Source organism: Felis catus, chromosome B1 (genome assembly GCF_018350175.1).
Source record: "Felis catus isolate Fca126 chromosome B1, F.catus_Fca126_mat1.0, whole genome shotgun sequence".
NCBI lineage: Eukaryota > Metazoa > Chordata > Mammalia > Carnivora > Felidae > Felis > Felis catus.
The window spans coordinates 35,763,130-35,779,891 of NC_058371.1; the positions used below are offsets into that span (position 1 = coordinate 35,763,130).

Here is a 16,762-nt window from a genome sequence, read left to right on the forward strand (position 1 = left end):
ACACTTTATGTTCGCTCTAATTGAAAAACAACCTTATTAAAAGTCTACTATGACCTCATTTTTATAGAAAGCAAGTAAAACTGAACTTAGGAAGGGTAACCAATTTTCCCCAAAGTTACTGGTGGAATTGAATTAAAACCCAACCCTGACTCTAAAGCCTACACTGTGTCACTTACAGTTAAAAAATGAACAAGTCTTGGGGCGCCTGGGTGGCGCAGTCGGTTAAGCGTCCGACTTCAGCCAGGTCACGATCTCGCGGTCCGTGAGTTCGAGCCCCGCGTCAGGCTCTGGGCTGATGGCTCAGAGCCTGGAGCCTGTTTCCGATTCTGTGTCTCCCTCTCTCTCTGCCCCTCCCCCGTTCATGCTCTGTCTCTCTCTGTACCAAAAATAAATAAACGTTGAAAAAAAAAATTTAAAAAAAAAAATGAACAAGTCCATAGCTCTCTCTTTTAGAATCGTTAACAAAATGCCTACACGCAGATGCAGATAGTAATAAATTTGCATGCATTTGCACTCACACCTATGAACTTGACTCTAGGCTTTTTACTCTCCTTATCTGCATGTATTTCTTGGTAGAAATGTATACTTCAGAGGCTTGGTCAAGAAAGTAGACTTGGGGGGGCGCCTGGGTGGCTTAGTCGGTTAAATGTCTGACTTTGGCTCAGGTCATGACCTCACAGTTCGTGGGTTCAAGCCCCATGTTGGGCTCTGTGCTGACAGCTCAGAGCCTGGAACCTGCTTGGGATCCTGTGTCTCCCTCTCTCTCTCTCCTTCCCTGGCTAGCACTCTCTCAAAAATAAATAAACATTTAAAAAAAATTTTTTTTTAAAAGAAAGTAGACCTGGCGTGCCTGAGTGGCTCAGTTGGTTGAGCGTCCCACTCTTGATTTCAGCTCAGGTCATGATCCCAGGGTCATGGATTGGGACTGTGTCGGGCTCTGCACTGAGTGTGGAGTCTGCTTGGGATTCTCCCTCTCTCCCTGCCCCTCTCCCTCACTTGCACATGCTCTCTAAAATTAAAAAAACAGACTTGCTTCATCTTTTTCCACACTTTCACTGATGACCTCCAATCTGTACACCAGGGATATAGAGACAGGTCACGGGGACTCTGATGCAGGATCATAATATTCAATCGCTAAGATACTTGAAATGAATAATGTGAAAGTGGTACACACTCTTCCTCAAGCTTTCTTAGAAGTCAAAGAGCTAAAGACTGCAAGATACCAAACAGCTAAGGAGGCAGGGCCTTTGAGTTAGCCCAAAAAAGCAGAAGATTTTTTGAACCAAAGAAACAGAAGAGAAACAGAGAATTACAAGAGGCCCACTGGCAGTGCATTAGCTATCTAAAAGACAGCACTGGGGCGCCTGGGTGGCGCAGTCGGTTAAGCGTCCGACTTCAGCCAGGTCACGATCTTGCGGTCCGTGAGTTCGAGCCCCGCGTCAGGCTCTGGGCTGATGGCTCGGAGCCTGGAGCCTGTTTCCGATTCTGTGTCTCCCTCTCTCTCTGCCCCTCCCCCGTTCATGCTCTGTCTCTCTCTGTCCCAAAAATAAATAAACATTGGGGAAAAAAAATAAATAAATAAATAAAATAAAAGACAGCACTGAAGCCCAGAGAACAAAAACTCAGCGTTAGACAAAACAGAACTTTCATGGTATATGCCTCCACAGAAGACTTCTGTCCCTTCTAATGAAGACACCAGAGCAACACTACCAACAGAGCTCATGTGACCTCTTAGCTACAGAAGGGGCAATGTTCAATCACCCCTCATACCTGCTGGCTAGGCAGTTTGAGGGGCTCAGGACAGGAAAACCCCAGCTGTCATGAATAAAAAACAGACTTGAGGGACAGAAAGGTGAGACCAAAGGAATGTATATCCATCCAAAACCTCTGGGACCACCTAAAAGTCAGGAGGAGGCACTCTTATGAGCCTGTGTGGTCCATCGCTGTTCCAGAGGTGGTTGGCTAAGCTCTCAACTTGGGACCATGATGTCACCCAAGGGTAACTGTAGGGTGCTGGAAGGAGTCTCTGACTTTACCTCTGGTATAGCCTATAGCTAGCACCTCACTACAGTGAACGGGGAGCTGTGACATCAGCATCTAACAACCACAGACACTGCTGCGAGCAGCCTTCCCTAATCCCAAAGATGTCTCCTACCACTGAACCAGGGAAAAAACCCAGCCTGTGGACAAGGGAAGAGAAGCTGCTCCTCCAGAAACTACACTGGAAGGTTCAAGAGTGTAATGACCTGGTACAAGAAACAAGATCACAGACCCATGAACTCAAAGGCCATTGTGGCCAGCTGGGATTGAGATGCAGATCTGGTGACGGTAGGACAGGAGGTAGAGGGGGGCCTCTCAAATTCAAAGCTTTGAAGTGGGAGGTCATCTGTCAAGTGTCAAAGAGGCGGCTCTTCAATAAATCCTACTTTCTGTCTTATCAGAGGTTGTTCTTCAGCAGTATTTGAGTGTGGTTATAATTCTGAGTGGTCACAGGATTCTGTTGGGAAATATTTAAATGGAAGTCAAAAGAGTACTGCTACTTATTGGAGGAGTTGGGGGGATAGGGGAGAGGAGTTGAGGGATAGAAGGAAGGAGTCCCGGGACCACGATGTCACCCAAAGGCAAGTGTAGAGAGCTGGGAGGAGTCTCTGACTTCACCTCTGGTAGAACCTTTGGCTTGCAACTCACCACAGTGAACAGGCAGCACTTAACTGCTCAGGAGAAAATGGGCAGAGAAGGGCCTGAACCTATACCTTGAGAGCCTCAGGGCCTAGGGGGGGATGGGAGGTGCAGCAAGAAGGCAGAGATACAGCAGCTCTATTCACTTCTCTCAAGAGATTCTTGAAACCTCTATTTTGTTTGAAAACAGACTCAGGCAAAGGGAAGGGAAACTAACATTTATTGAGTGCCTACTGTGTATATCTGGCCTTGTGCAAGGAATTTTCATCTACAACATTCCATTTAATCCTCACACCAACCCTGTGAGGTAGGTATTATCCTCATTTTTGTCCTATGAGGAGTATGAGGCTCAGAAAGGTTAGGTAGTTTGTCCAAGGTCACACAGCTAGTAACTGATGGAACTGGGACTGCACACTGAGTCCCAGACTCAAAAATTCCCTGCTCTCTCTCCAACACTGTTTCTTGGGAAGGAGGAGGGAGCAAAAGCAGCAGCAGTCTTTACGCTTCCTACCCTGAGAACAAGACAGTCAGCAAGAGAAGGAGACTGGGCTTTCCCACAGACCCTCCCCTCTCTACCAGGGGAGGGTGCAGTCATTTGAAAAGATAAGACATAAATACAAAAATAAATAGAAGGGACAAGCCCCCCCAGCAGCGAGGATGTGCAGGATCCATGCTGTGGGAAGGCCACTGTGCCATTCACAGCTGCTGTGGGAGGGAGCCACGTGGGCCCCATGGGGAAAACTGGGACAATGGCCGCCAAAGGCTGGAGTGGGTGGGCTAAACAGGCCCCTTCTGGGTCGCACAGATTTGAGAACAAAACGTCTGGAGCAGGCAGCAGCCGTGGGCACAGTCACCATCATCCTCCATCTGCTCATTTTACCGGTGTTTGTGATCCAAGAGGGACTCAAAATCGGGGGAACATACAAGTTTGTGCTTTATGTGTCCCAGGACTGTCATCTCACCCGTCCTACTGTCTCCAAGGCCCACGGACACCAGCTCCTGCCAACCAACAGAGACAGTGAGGAGAAACAAACCAAACAGCTCATTACTCAGTCCTATGATTCTCATGTGATAATCCCCAACCCCTACAGGCTCTCACCTGCAGAAAGGAGCAGGTGGTTCCCATCGTTACATCTAGAGTCACCTTGCCCAGGAGGAGCTGCACCTTCCCTGACTTGCGGATGAGCAGCTTGCCAACCTGACCCTCTGTCAGGTCAGCCAGGGTACAAGCATTCTCTGCCAGCCTGGCTTCCTGTGGAGAGAATCAGGAGATGGACACTGGGTAAGGAGCCGCTTCCTCCATCCTTCATGGATGAAACCTTTTCTAAAGGAAGGCAGCAGCAGCAAAGGTTAGAATGAGCTCCTCAAGAAGGCCTTTTCCCAAGGCTGCCTGTCGTTGGCTGAACGACAAAACCCAAAGCAAACAGATGAACGAATGGACAAAATATTCATAATTGCTGACATTTTCTCATTTGTACATGTTTAAAATATTTCACTGTAAAAAGTAAACACGTGTAATTGGGGCTGAAGTACAAAGCCCCAAGCCTCTCATGGGTAGAAAGAACAAATGTGTATTATTTTGGCATTTCAGCTTGGGTGGCACACTTTTGCTTCCCCAACAGGTTGCTGTTTCCCTTCCTGGTCCCCCCGCATTTTCACAGAACTCACTCCTGAGCATACCCGGTCTTTCTCCTGCTTTATAACCACCATCTGTCCATCCTCGCTCTGCACTTCGGTCTTGATAGGCTTGATGTCCTGGGTAGGCGGCTGACCAGGGAGTGTGTCTGGCAGCTGAAGAAACAGCAACTCTTCATCCTGGGTGAGGCTCAGCTCCCTGAGCAGCTCTGCCACAGATACGTCCTTTGGAAGGCTTGGGGTCTTTCTGGCTGTTCTGGGAGGAACCTTCATCTTGGCCTCCTCCTCCTCATCCCGGGGCTCCTCTTTCACTGCCCAAGATAACAAATGGAAGAGCTATCAAGTGGCCACCCTCTATGTCCTCTCATTGTACCCATCCCTTCATCCTTGTCTGCTTCACTGTCACTCAGCTAGGAAGCTGGAGGGTTATGGTTATGAAGAAGGACCCAGGAGTTGTATGACTTACCTAAAAGGGATTATCTGAGGCTGACCCACAGATCCATGGCAGCATGAACCCTCTGCGAGTGAGAACTTACAGTCTCTGTAAGGTCATGTATTTTACAGCTAGAACGTGGGGGAGGGGGATCTGCTTATTAGTCTGGGAGGTTCATTCCTAGGGAGGATTCAGGTGGGGGGGGGGGCATCCACAGGAAAGGAGATGAGACGTTAATGGACACAGAGTACCTCTCACAGCAGGTACATCCACCTCCATGTCCTCTTCCTTGGGGCCACCCAGCCAAGGCTTAACATCTGGTTCTTCATTCTCTTCCTTGAAAAGCCATCCTGAGTGAGCCAGCGGCAGCTGAACAGGCATGTTTCGAGTGTCATTCCTCAGCCCAGGGTCATCGATGAACTACCAGAGAAGAGACAGGGGGTCACGTGGTCTGGCTAGCATACACACAGGTGGACTGCAGCCCACCTCAGCCTTTTCTAACTGAAGATTCCTCCTGCTCACAGGCTTCCAGGACATCAGAGAGTTCTGCCACCAAGCTCGGCCCCCCAGAAGCCCATTCCTCCCAGTCTGCCGGTACCTACATCATCCTTCTCCAGCATGCGCAGGATCTGTTTCGTTTCTTCATCTGTCTCCCTCTTCTCTTTTTTGATGTTGATGATATGAGAGGGCCCCATGTCTGACACATCCACTGTCTTATCCCAGTTCCCTGCAGGAAATCACTCAGTTCACCAAGGGTATGGAAGAGGCCAACAGCAAGGAAAACTAAACTGGGAGCAAGGTAATTTTACTGCCCTTGCCCTTCTCTCAGGCAGTCTGAACTGAAATCCACTGATTCCTTCCTCCCGGAACCCCAGCAGCTTGGTACCCTTTTTCTTCATCATTTCAGCTGGGCCCTGCTCAAAGATGGAGTGGGACTGGATCACTTCTGGGCGGCCCCGCCCCCGTCCATGCCCCTCTCGCTGCCGGTCTCTATCCCTGTCACGCTTCTCCTTCTTGATGGTTACTTCTTCCTTGGGCCTAGAAAAGAAAATGGATTAAGGAAAACCACTCATTCACTCCACCTCAAAGAATTGGTCTTACTTCCTCACACCACTCTGCTCCTCCACCTGAGTGGGTAAGTAGAGAGCCAGTAACTGTATCAGAAACAGAACCCAATACTGTTTAGCTAGCACCTTTTCTACCTGATGGGGCAGCGTCCTTTCAGTTTGCTTTGCTTTACCTTCTTGCTTGAGAAGAACTGTATTAGAATTATAACTCAAACGCTGAATTACAGAGACTGCCCCCAATGTGGACTTTTCACAATTGCCTGAAAGCAAAAGGTTGTAATACAAAAGAACATAAGTGAAAACCTGATACATCTTTGTCTAAACTAATGGCTCTCAACTCCAGCTGTAAAAAAATAATCACTGCTGCATTGCAAAAAAGTTAAATCACCATTTCTAGAAATGGATTTCTAGGCATCAATATTTTTTTAAAACTTGCACATTAGAATCACCTGGAGCCAGGGTTGAAAATCACTAGTGAAAAAAACTAAATATGCACATTTAGATGTCTGAGGAAATAACATACCTAGTTATTTCCCAAAAGACCGAAATTCAGAGCAAGTAAATAAGGGGAAAGTTTTTAGAAGGCCCAGCTACTTACTCTTCCTTGATTTTCCGACTGATGATATTTGGGGTGAAGGTTTTCTGAAAGTAAAATATGGGAGTCACTGATTTGGTAAGTTCTGATCCCAAAGTACAGAGAAAAATGACAACTCTCAAAGGGCATCTTGTATGGACCAAGACTACCACTCTACATTCCACACTGTTGCCAGTGATTTACAGAGACATACGTGTACTTAAGAGAGAAGAACAGCATGTTGTGGTAACAGTGGGCTTATGGAACAGGATACCAAAAACCATTAAGCTAGCAGCCTCAGCTTCTGCCCTCTGAAAAGAGAGCCCTCGGGATTTCTAAAACTTATTTATCTAATCTCACTTCTTGTCCTCAAACAGCTATAGAAACCATTGAGTATCACAGGAAAGAGGTCTAGCAGCAAGGCTCAAGTAGGAAGCAGGCCAGCACTCACAAATGGATGATAGCCTTAGACTGCCACCAGCATTTCCCAATGCAAACAAGTCTTCAAACACTGGCTGCTTTATGCTTGTTATCCACCCCACCCCCCAATTTCAGGGGTATCCCTATATCTACAGTCATAAACACAACAGAAAAGGTCACAGAGCCTCTTATGCTGTGCCTAGGATTCATTACAGTCTAGATAAAAGTTTGCCCCTTAGGATCCACGGCCAATTCGGAACTCTAAAACTGCAGGCAAAATTTATGCCTGCTGGCTTCCATGGTTTCTTAAAGGTGTCTAAAACATATAAAAAAGGTAAATAAACAATGCTCAAGTTGCTTGGGAACTAGTTAGGATTCTCGGCCCTTCAGCCATCTCTGAGAAACACGTCAACATCTTGTACCCTGTATCTAGACTTAAAGGTAGGGCAGGCTCCCTTGAATTTGTTCGCCAAAGTCTGGGGACAAGATTTGTTAGGCCCAAAGCCACGCCTGGCACAAGGCAGGCCCTACGTGTACATAGGTAGAACCCCAGGTCCTGGAATTCAAGGTAGTTGGGTTTCTTTAGAAAGGTGCCATCGGGTACCTTCTTAACTCCTCCGAGGGTGAGGTCCCTGGAGCGGATGGAGGGAAGACGACCTGGGGTAAGTGGAGGGGCCGGCCTCCGCCCGATAAGCCCCCGGGCCCCAGAGAGGAGGGGTCGGGGCCCTCCCGGACCACTCGGCTCGCCTGCGGCGTTTCCTTGCGACATGTTGCCTGGGAGAAGAGGATGAAAGGGGCAGCAAAGTCACTCGAGGGGGCGGACACGCGGACCCTGGGCGGAACCCTGCCCACGTGGCCACCCGCCCCCCAGTCAGTGCGTCCCTCCCTTTCCACGTGGCAAGACTCCCCGGACCACCCACTTAGAGAGCTTGGCTAGCCCTCTGCCCAGGACCCGGGTCAGGCACGAGGCTGAGACGCACCCCAGCGCCCCCGAGCTGTGGCTCCACACCAGGCGCGTCCCGACTTCACCTCCGACGCGGCCCGCAGCCGGCCCTGAGTCTCTCCGCCCGGCGGAAGTCTGCGTGGCAGGGTCCGGGCGCCGCCATCTTGCCGCGGGGCGGAAGTGAGGTCGATGGGCGGGGCCGGGCCACAGTATTTATCCGGCGGCGCCTCGCTCCCCTCCGCCTTCTCTTCCCGGTTCTTCCCGGAGTCGGGAAAAGCTGGGTTGAGAGGGCGAAAAAGGAAGAGGGGTGTAGGTTACCCTGCGGTGCCGCGCTCGGGGGTCTTGGCCAGCGGCGAGCGGGTAGACGCGTCCAGCTCGGGGTCCGGGGGTCTTGGCACGGCACGACCCAATATGGGGATTTGCCGTGGCGGAGCCTCTGGGAGCAGTGGGGTCGCGGCTCCGGACAGGGCGAGGGGCCGAGAGCGAGATCCGGACTCAGAGTTGAGTATCCCTGGGTCCGGCCGAGTTGCGGCTGCGGGCTCGATGATGACCTTGGAGTGGTCATTGTACTCTGGGCTCCGGCCTCGCCCTCGCTTGGGGGGTGTCCCTTCCCTGGATTCCTGGTGGGGTCCTGTAGTGGGGCTGTGGGCGCAGCGCTAGGGCAGCTGTGGCGGACTCTTGTTCCAAGCTCGGAACCTGAAAAACGAAGGTTGATCGACTGGGAGGCAAGAATTTAAAGAACTTTTATGATGATTCCAGCATTTGTAATTTAACATAAAAAAATGCCTTTACTGTTCTTCTCCCCACCCCAAACCATGTAAAAATCACTTAATACTGCGGAAAGTTTGAGGGAAGGAAAAAATTTCTGCTACAATTCCACATAGAATACTACTTTTAAAACTTCTGTAAAATATTACAATCCCTTTCATAGAGCTGTCATATTGTACTACAATTTTGAATCCTTCCTTTTGAAATAACATTTCTTTGTTGCTGCATCAAATAACTGATGTAATTCTCAATGGCTATGTCATGATTTGCCTATTCTCCTATTTGGACGCTTAGGTTGCCCCCCACTCCCACTCCCGTAAATAATGCTGTGGTGAACATCTGGTGCATCTAATGTTTTTTCTTCTTTTGGATTATATTCGTAGGACTAGCTTTTTTTTCTTTTTAATGTTTACTTATTTTAAGAGGAAGAGAGCTGAAGCAGGGGAGAGGCAGAGGGAGAGGGAGAAAGAGAGAATCCCAGTCAGGCCCTGTGCTGCCAGCACACAGCTGGAGATCAGGACCTGAGCTGAAATCAAGAGTCCTATGCTTAACCAATTGAGCCACCCAGGCACCCCTCCGTAGGACAACTTTTCAGACTTGTGATAACTGGCCAAAAGAAGATGTACTCTTTAAAAAAAAAAAAAAAAAAAACAAATTGAGATAGTAGGTATACACGTGGTTTTAAGAAATAATAACAGAGGTCTCAAGTTTCCCCCAATAGAAACATACCGCAAAACTATAGTACAATATCACAACCAGAATATTGACATTGATACAGTGGAAATATAAGACATTTCCATCACTCCAAGGAGCCCTTTTTGTTGCCTTTTTATAGCCACACCTCCCTCCTTCCGCCCACACTAATCTGTTCTTCACTTTTATACTTTTGTTATTTCAAAAGTAGAACTCCTTCAAAAATGGAATCATATGGTATGTGACTTCTGGGGATGGCTTTTTTCACTCAGCATAATTCCCTGGAGATTACCCAAATTGTTTGCATGTATCACTAGTTCGTTCCTTTCTATTGCTGAGTATATATGGTTTGTTTAACCATTTGCTCTTTTTAAAAAAGTTTTTTAATGTTTTTTTTTTTTTATTCTTGAGAGACAGAACATGAGTGGGGGAGGGGCAGAAAGGGAGGGAGACAGAATCTGAAGCAGGCTCCAGGCTCTTGAGTTGTCAGCACAGAGCCTGACACGGGACTCGAACCCACTAACTGTGAGATCATGACCTGAGCTGAAGTCAGACACTTAAACAACTGAGTCACCCAGGTGCCCCTAACTATTTGCTCTTTGAAGGACATCTGGGTTGTTTCTGGTTTTTGGCTATTACAAATAATGCTGCTGTGAACACATATGTACAGGTTTTTATATAAACATAAATTTTCAAAAACAACAACAACAACACACACACACATTAAGGGGCACCTGGGTGGCTCAGCCAATTGAGCATCAGACTTCAGCTCAGGTCACGACCTCATGGTTCATGGGTTCAAACCCTATGTCAGGCTCACTGCTGTCAGCACAGAGCTGACTTCGGATCCTCTGTCCCCTCTTTCTCTGCCCCTTCCCTGCTCATGCTTTCTCCCTCAAAAAATAAATAAGTAAGTAAATATATAAAAATTTTCATTTCTCTGAGACAAATGCCCATGAGTGCAATTGTTTGGTTGAATGGTAGCATATGCTTAGTTTTATAAGAAACTGCCAAACTCTTTCCACAATGGCTATACCATTTTGAACATTGTACATTTTATAGTTCTTCATCTGTATTGCTGAATTGTTTTCAAAGAGGGTCATGCTGGGGCACCTGGGTGGCTCAGTCGGTTGAGCGTCCGACTTCGGCTCAGGTCATGATCTCGCAGTCTGTGAGTTCGAGCCCCGTGTCGGGCTCCATGCTGACAGCTCAGAGCCTGGAGCCTGCTTTGGATTCTGTGTCTCCCTCTCTCTCTGACCTTCCCCCGTTCATGCTCTGTCTCTCTCTGTCTCAAAAATAAATAAATGTTAAAAAAAAATTTTTTTTAAAAAGGGTCATGCTAATATGCATTACCACTAGGAATGTAGAGTACATAACATATGTAATGTTTTGCCACATACTTTAAAAAAAAATGTTTTATTTATTTTTTGAGAGAGAGAGCACGAACAGAGGTAGAGGCACAGAAAGAGTGGGACGTAGGATCCAAAGCGGGCTCTGCACTAACAGGCTGACAGCAGTGAGCCTGATGCAGGGCTCAAACTCATGAACCATGAGCCTGAGCCTAAGTCGGATGCTCAATTGACTGAGCCACCCAGGAGCCTTTTGAGTATGGGCTCTTAAGATTTTAAACTTTTTTGCCAATTTCTCAATATGTTAATATTAAATTAATATTTTTTAGGTCAGTTTCTAACCAGACTTTTTTCAACTTCTTTTCTCTATATTGGTTTTATGATAACTAAACCCAACCAAAGGAAGACTCTTCCTGTCTCCTATAGAGCTATACACAGTAGCCCTTACCTTCTGACTAGAGCACTAGATGAAGTTGCTTTGATTTCTCTGGGCTCTGAGGTCACAGACCTTTTAGTATCTCCTAGGTTTTTTGTTTCTCGTTTTGTTTTTTACAAAGATACTTATTCATTGCAGAAAATTTGGAAAATTTTAACAAGCACCCAGAAGAAAATGAAAGTCATCTGTTATACACTTGAAGTATTAAAACAAGTATAATGGGGCGCCTGGGTGGCGCAGTCGGTTAAGCGTCCGACTTCAACCAGGTCACGATCTCGCGGTCCGTGAGTTCGAGCCCCGCATCGGGCTCTGGGCTGATGGCTCAGAGGCTGGAGCCTGTTTCGGATTCTGTGTCTCCCTCTCTCTCTGCCCCTCCCCCGTTCATGCTCTGTCTCTCTCTGTCCCAAAAATAAATAAACGTTGAAAAAAAAATAAAAAAAAAAAACAAGTATTTATTACTTGTAGTAATAAAACAAAGTTGTTTTTCTATGCATATAGATTTTTAAAATGTTTTTATTATTTTATATTAGAGAGAGAAAAAGTGAGAGTGGGGGAGGAGCAGAGAGAGAGGGAGAGAGAGGATCTAAAGTGGCTCTGTGCTGACAGCAGAGAGCCCAACGTGGGGCTTAAACCCACAAACCGTGAGGTCATGACCTGAGCCCAAGTTGGATGCCAAACCTATCAAGCCACCCAGATGTCCCTATGCATGTAGATTTTTTAAAATTGAGGTGTTTTACATATGGTTCTAAAAGCTGCTTTTTTTCCATCATAACAATATATTATAAACATTTTTTGAGTTACTGAATATTCTAAATTGTAATATTTTTTATTTTAGAGAGCGAGGGAGAGAGAAAGAGAGCCAGTGCACGTGGGGTAGAGGGGCAGAGGGAGAAAGAGAGAAAGAGAGGGAGACAGACTCTCAAGCAGGTTCCACATTCAGTGCAGAGCCCGACATGGGGCTTAATCCCATGACCCTGGGATCATGATCTGAGCTGGAACCAAGAGTTGGATGCTCAATGGACTGAGCCACCTAGCACCCTTACCTTATAGTTTTTAATGGCTAAATAGTACTCCACATTGTTATCTTGCACCATAATTTAACCAGTTTCCTTCCTGCAATGCTGATTGGATTTCCACAAAATTTTTCACCCCAACAGGACAAGAGAAGAAAGCCTTCTATCTTTAATATTTTGGGGCTTGCTTCCTAACAACAATTACTGTAATTTCTCATTAAGAATATTCTCCAGTGTTCCCTCTAATTAGACTAATATACTTTTGGCACCATTCTCCTTTCTTTATTTACTCTAACACCTCCCTCTCCATTTTCTTTCAAAGAGTGTACATTCTTTTATCTAGCCTCAAAAGAAACTTGTAAATCGTTACCAGCTGAACCCCATGTCATTGCATCTGTGGTTCTAGCGATCTTATTAATAACATTTTATTTCTACCTATTTCATAGTAAAGGCAATAATCTCATTCTTTTCTGATAACTTAATGAAATTAATAAACTCAAGAGCAAATACAGTTTTTTTGGTCTAATGCAGAATTCAGAAGGTATAAACATTCTGTCAAAAACCTATTTCTATGAATTCTCGGTGGGCATTGGAAATACTAAATGAACAGGAAACTGTTTTGGATGTGTGTAGAATAAAAGGAACGTGTGGTATGAAGATGCTATCCAAGTTCAAGCCATTGCATGTTCTCTATGAGTAATTTACCTTAATTTGTTTGCATCATTTTGCAGACCATTATTTGCTGGTTCGTCCTCAGGTCTTTGACCTCTGTGCATTGGAGAGCTCAGGATTCAGTCCTCAGACCCCGTCCCTTTTTTCTCTATACTTACTCTTTTGGCAATGGTTCAGTTTCTCAGCTTCAACCCCTGTGATAAATGCTGATGACTCCCCACTGCTTATCTCAGCATGGACCTCTCTGAACTCCAGATGTGCATCTCTGCCTAGCCCACCCTTCCACCTGCATATCTGCGAGCCATCTCAAACCTGTGTCCACACCCAAATTTTTTAATGTTTATTTATTATTATTTTTTAAATGTTGATTTATTTTTGACAGAAAGAGGCAGAACACAAGTGAAGGAGCGGCAGAGAGAGAGGCAGACACAATCCAAAGCTCTAGTATCTGAGCTATCAGCATGGAGCCAGATGCTGGGCTCGAACCCACAAACCGTGAGATCGTGACCTGAGCCGATGTCGGATGCTCAGCCAGCTGAGCCACCCAGGTGCCCCTAAATTTTATTTTTATTTAAGTAATCTTTACACCCAACATGGGGCTTGAACTCATGACTCCAAGATCAAGAGTCCCGTGCTCTACCAACTGAGCCAGCCAGGTGCCCCTCACACCCAAACTTTTGATGTTCCTCAACTACATAAAACCATTTTTTAATGTTTATTTATTTTTGAGGGAGGGAGAGAGAGAGAGAGAGAGAGAGAGAGAGAGAGAGAGAGGTGTAGGGGCAGAGAGAGAGAGAGGAGGGGAGGGAGGGAGACACAGAATCTGAAACAGGCTCCAGGCTCTGAGCTGTCAGCACAGAGCCTGACGCAGGGCTCAGACTCAGGAACCACGAGGTCATGACCTGGGCCAAAGACAGCCGCTTAACCAACTGAGCCACCCAGGTGCCCCTCCTCCTCAAACTACTTTAAAGTGTTCCCCATCTCCATACACGGCAACTCCATCCCTCTAGCAGTTCAAGTAAAAAATTTTGCAATTATTCTTCACTCCTCTCTCTCGTGTGACACATCTAGTATGTCAGCTTTTCCAGGTCTATCCCGAATCTTACCACTTCTTACCACCTTCGCTGACATCCCACCCTGGGCCTGGCCATCATCATTTTTTTTTTTTTTTTTTGCTGTGATTATTTAAAACAAATTTTTTTATGTTTGTTTATTTTTGAGAGAGAGGCGGAGGAGCAGAGAGAGAGGGAGACAGAGGATCTGAAGCAGGCTCTACAGGAGAGTCAATGCAGGGCTCATACTCATGAGCTGTGAGATCATGGCCTGAACCAGTCAAACTGCTTAACCAACTGAGCCACCCAGATGCCTCTGCTGTCACCATTTTAATAGCTTCCTAACGGGCCTCCCTGTTTCCACCTTGGCCCCCTCCATCTAGTCTCAATGTAGCATAATTAACATATTTCACATCAGGTCACATCTCTGCTCTAAACTTCCCAGTGGCTTCCCATTTCAGAGTAAAAACCAAAGAATTTAGACTGGCCTACACACCCCTACGTAATCTATCCCTCCACCCACCATCTCTCTGTCCTTGACTCCTACCACACGCCCCCCACTCACTCTGCTCTAGTTGCACTGGTCCCCTTGCTGTATCTGAAACAATCTGATGTGTTTCCTCTTCTGGGCTTCTGCACCTGCTACCTGGAATGCCCTTCCCCCACATATTTCTGCATAGCTCTTCTCCTCTCTTCAGTCAGGTTTTTTATCCCAGAGTCACTTTTTCAAGGAAGCCTTCTCTGATAGCATTATTAAATATTGTAACCTCCCCCACGACATTCTCTTTCCCTATTTACGGACTTCTTTTTATCTATAGCACTATATTTTCTCTAATATATTTAATATATTTTCTCTAATAAACTGTAGAGTTTGTCTGTCCGTCTCCCCCCCCCCCACCAGAAAGTAAGCCCCATGAGAGCAGAGATTTTTCCCCTTCTTCCACTACAGTATACTAATTGCCAGAAACAGTGTCTCACACAGAGTAAGCACCCAATAAATTTTTAAAAAATTTTTAATGTTTTATTTACTTTTGAGAGAGAGAGAGAGAGAGAGAGAGAGAGAGAGAGAGAGAATGAGTGGGAGAGGGGCAGAGAGAGGGAGACACAGAATCCATGAAGCAGGCTCCAGGCTCTGAACTGTCAGCGCAGAGCCCGTTGTGGGGCTTGAACCCGTGAACCACGAGGTCATGACCTGAGCAGGAGTCAGACGCTTAACCAACTGAGCCACCCAGGCACCCCCAATAAATTTTTGTTAAATGAATGAATGAATTCCAGTTTGTGTTGAGACCAAGTAGCAAATCCAGATGTGCGCTGGAGAAATAAGGGTGGATTGTTTTCTGGTGGATTGTATCCGTGATTTAACTTTAGCACCATTGATGTAAGAGCTATCTGCATTGTGTGTCTGTATGTCTTCTCTATAGGTTCTCTGTATGCAAGTCGCTTCATAGAGTAAGTAGGTAAGCAGCAAATAGTGAGTGGAGGGAAGCCTTTGCAGCATGGCAGCAGTTTCTGTACACACTATGTCAAGACTTGTCCCTGGTGTCTTGCCAGGAAGTGCCCAATGGTATTCCATAGCTTCTACATTATGCTTGTCCTCTCGGATGTAACTCAGTGGCTATTCCAGGACCATGGATTCATCATATTAGTCTTTTCACTTCTTATTTTGGTTGTGATTCTTTCTTCATTGCTTGTGGTCTTTTGTCCCTTGAAGTCCCTTTTGCCCCTCCAACATTTCATTAGTGTCTCTCCTGTAGCTTTTTCGGTGTCCTTAAATTCACCATTTTCCCAGTCTTAAAATTATTAAGTCTTTAAGTAAAAAACAGCTAAAGAACTTTAAACGTTCAATGTAGTGAAGGTTGTAAGAGGTCTAAACATAATTTCAAAACAATAAAGTAAATAAGCACTGAGAAATCCACACAGTTCTTATAAATAGTCACTGCCCACTCCTGTCATTGCCAACACATGTCAATGAACAAAGTTGTTTTTATGAGCTGTCTGGATGTGTTTGCATTCATTGGCCCTGAGATCTCCACACTTAGTTCAACCATGGGGAAATACACGTAAACATTTTCAGTCTTTAAAATGCACAAATAATATTAAGACTGTAGATCTTTTTTCCTTACGGCCTCTATCTATTGCCTCAGACTCTATTTGCTCTGTGTCCTACCATGAACAACCCAGCCTTTGCAGTCAGACCTGAATTTGAATCTAGTTTTACTTCTTATGAACTGAGTCTCATTTCCCACCACCAACCATTTCAAGATGAGACTGAAAGATCCACCTTTCAAGGTTGTTGTGAGAATCCTGTGCCTAGGGTCTTGGTACTTAAATGCTGTTGTTATCATTGGAATCATACTTTAGATATACTACTAAATATGGAAACTTCCAAGCATGCACAAAAATGCCGAGAATAGTTTATTGGACCTCCAAGGACCCAGCTTCAACAATTATCTACCCATGCCAATCTTGTTTCATCTGTCCGTCCTGTGTCCCCCTTCCCCCCGATTATTTTGAAATAGATCACAGATATCATGTCATTCATCTGTAAATATTATAGTAGGTATCTCTGAAGGACACATTCTTTTGAAAAATAACCATAAAATCTTATTATCAGAATGTCATTCCTAAAAACTATCAAATACCCGTTAGTATTCAAATTGCCCAATTGTCACATGGGGTTTGTTTTTGAACAGTTTAAGTCAGTAGCCAAATAAGGTCTATACCCTTTAATATTTAATTGGAAATATAATTAAGGTATGGGAAGAGTTTTGCCATAAGAATGTGCATTGTAGGGGCACCCGGGTGGCTCAGTCGGTTAAGCGACTGACTTCAGCTCGGGTCATAATCTCACGGTTTGTGGGCTCGAGCCCCATGCTGGGCTCTGTGCTGACAGCTCGGAGCCTGGAGCCTGGAGCCTGCTTTGGATTCTGTGTCTCCCTCTCCTTTTCGTGCTCTCTTTCTCAAAAATAAATAAATGTTAAAAAACATTTTTTTAAATAAAAAAAAGAATGCACATTGTAGTGTTGTT

General features: G+C 45.7%; 1 protein-coding gene across 1 annotated transcript; it reads right to left on the reverse strand.

Annotated features, from left to right (window-relative positions):
• Nucleotides 1-2,882: 2,882 nt before the first annotated feature.
• Nucleotides 2,883-7,948, reverse strand: POLR3D (RNA polymerase III subunit D). Its single transcript, XM_006930651.4, has 9 exons — nucleotides 7,789-7,948; nucleotides 7,413-7,582; nucleotides 6,413-6,456; nucleotides 5,634-5,785; nucleotides 5,350-5,474; nucleotides 4,999-5,167; nucleotides 4,360-4,625; nucleotides 3,779-3,931; nucleotides 2,883-3,678 (listed from the first exon to the last, which is right to left on the reverse strand). The coding sequence occupies exons 2-9, from the start codon at nucleotides 7,575-7,577 to the stop codon at nucleotides 3,556-3,558; spliced, it is 1,197 nt and encodes a 398-aa protein (XP_006930713.1). The 5' UTR covers nucleotides 7,578-7,582; nucleotides 7,789-7,948; the 3' UTR covers nucleotides 2,883-3,555.
• Between the last annotated feature and the right edge of the window lie 8,814 nt (nucleotides 7,949-16,762).

What these genes read in the sequence shown, in the direction of transcription:
- POLR3D (XM_006930651.4), bottom strand. Translation starts at nt 7,577, where the DNA reads ATGTCGCAAGGAAACGCCGCAGGCGAGCCGAGTGGTCCGGGAGGGCCC. An exon ending in AGTCGGAAAATCAAGGAAGA is followed by an intron (nt 5,786 to 6,412) that starts GTAAGTAGCTGG and finishes TTTCTTTTCTAG; the next exon opens with GCCCAAGGAAGAAGTAACCA. An exon ending in GCATGCTGGAGAAGGATGAT is followed by an intron (nt 5,168 to 5,349) that starts GTAGGTACCGGC and finishes CTTCTCTGGTAG; the next exon opens with TTCATCGATGACCCTGGGCT.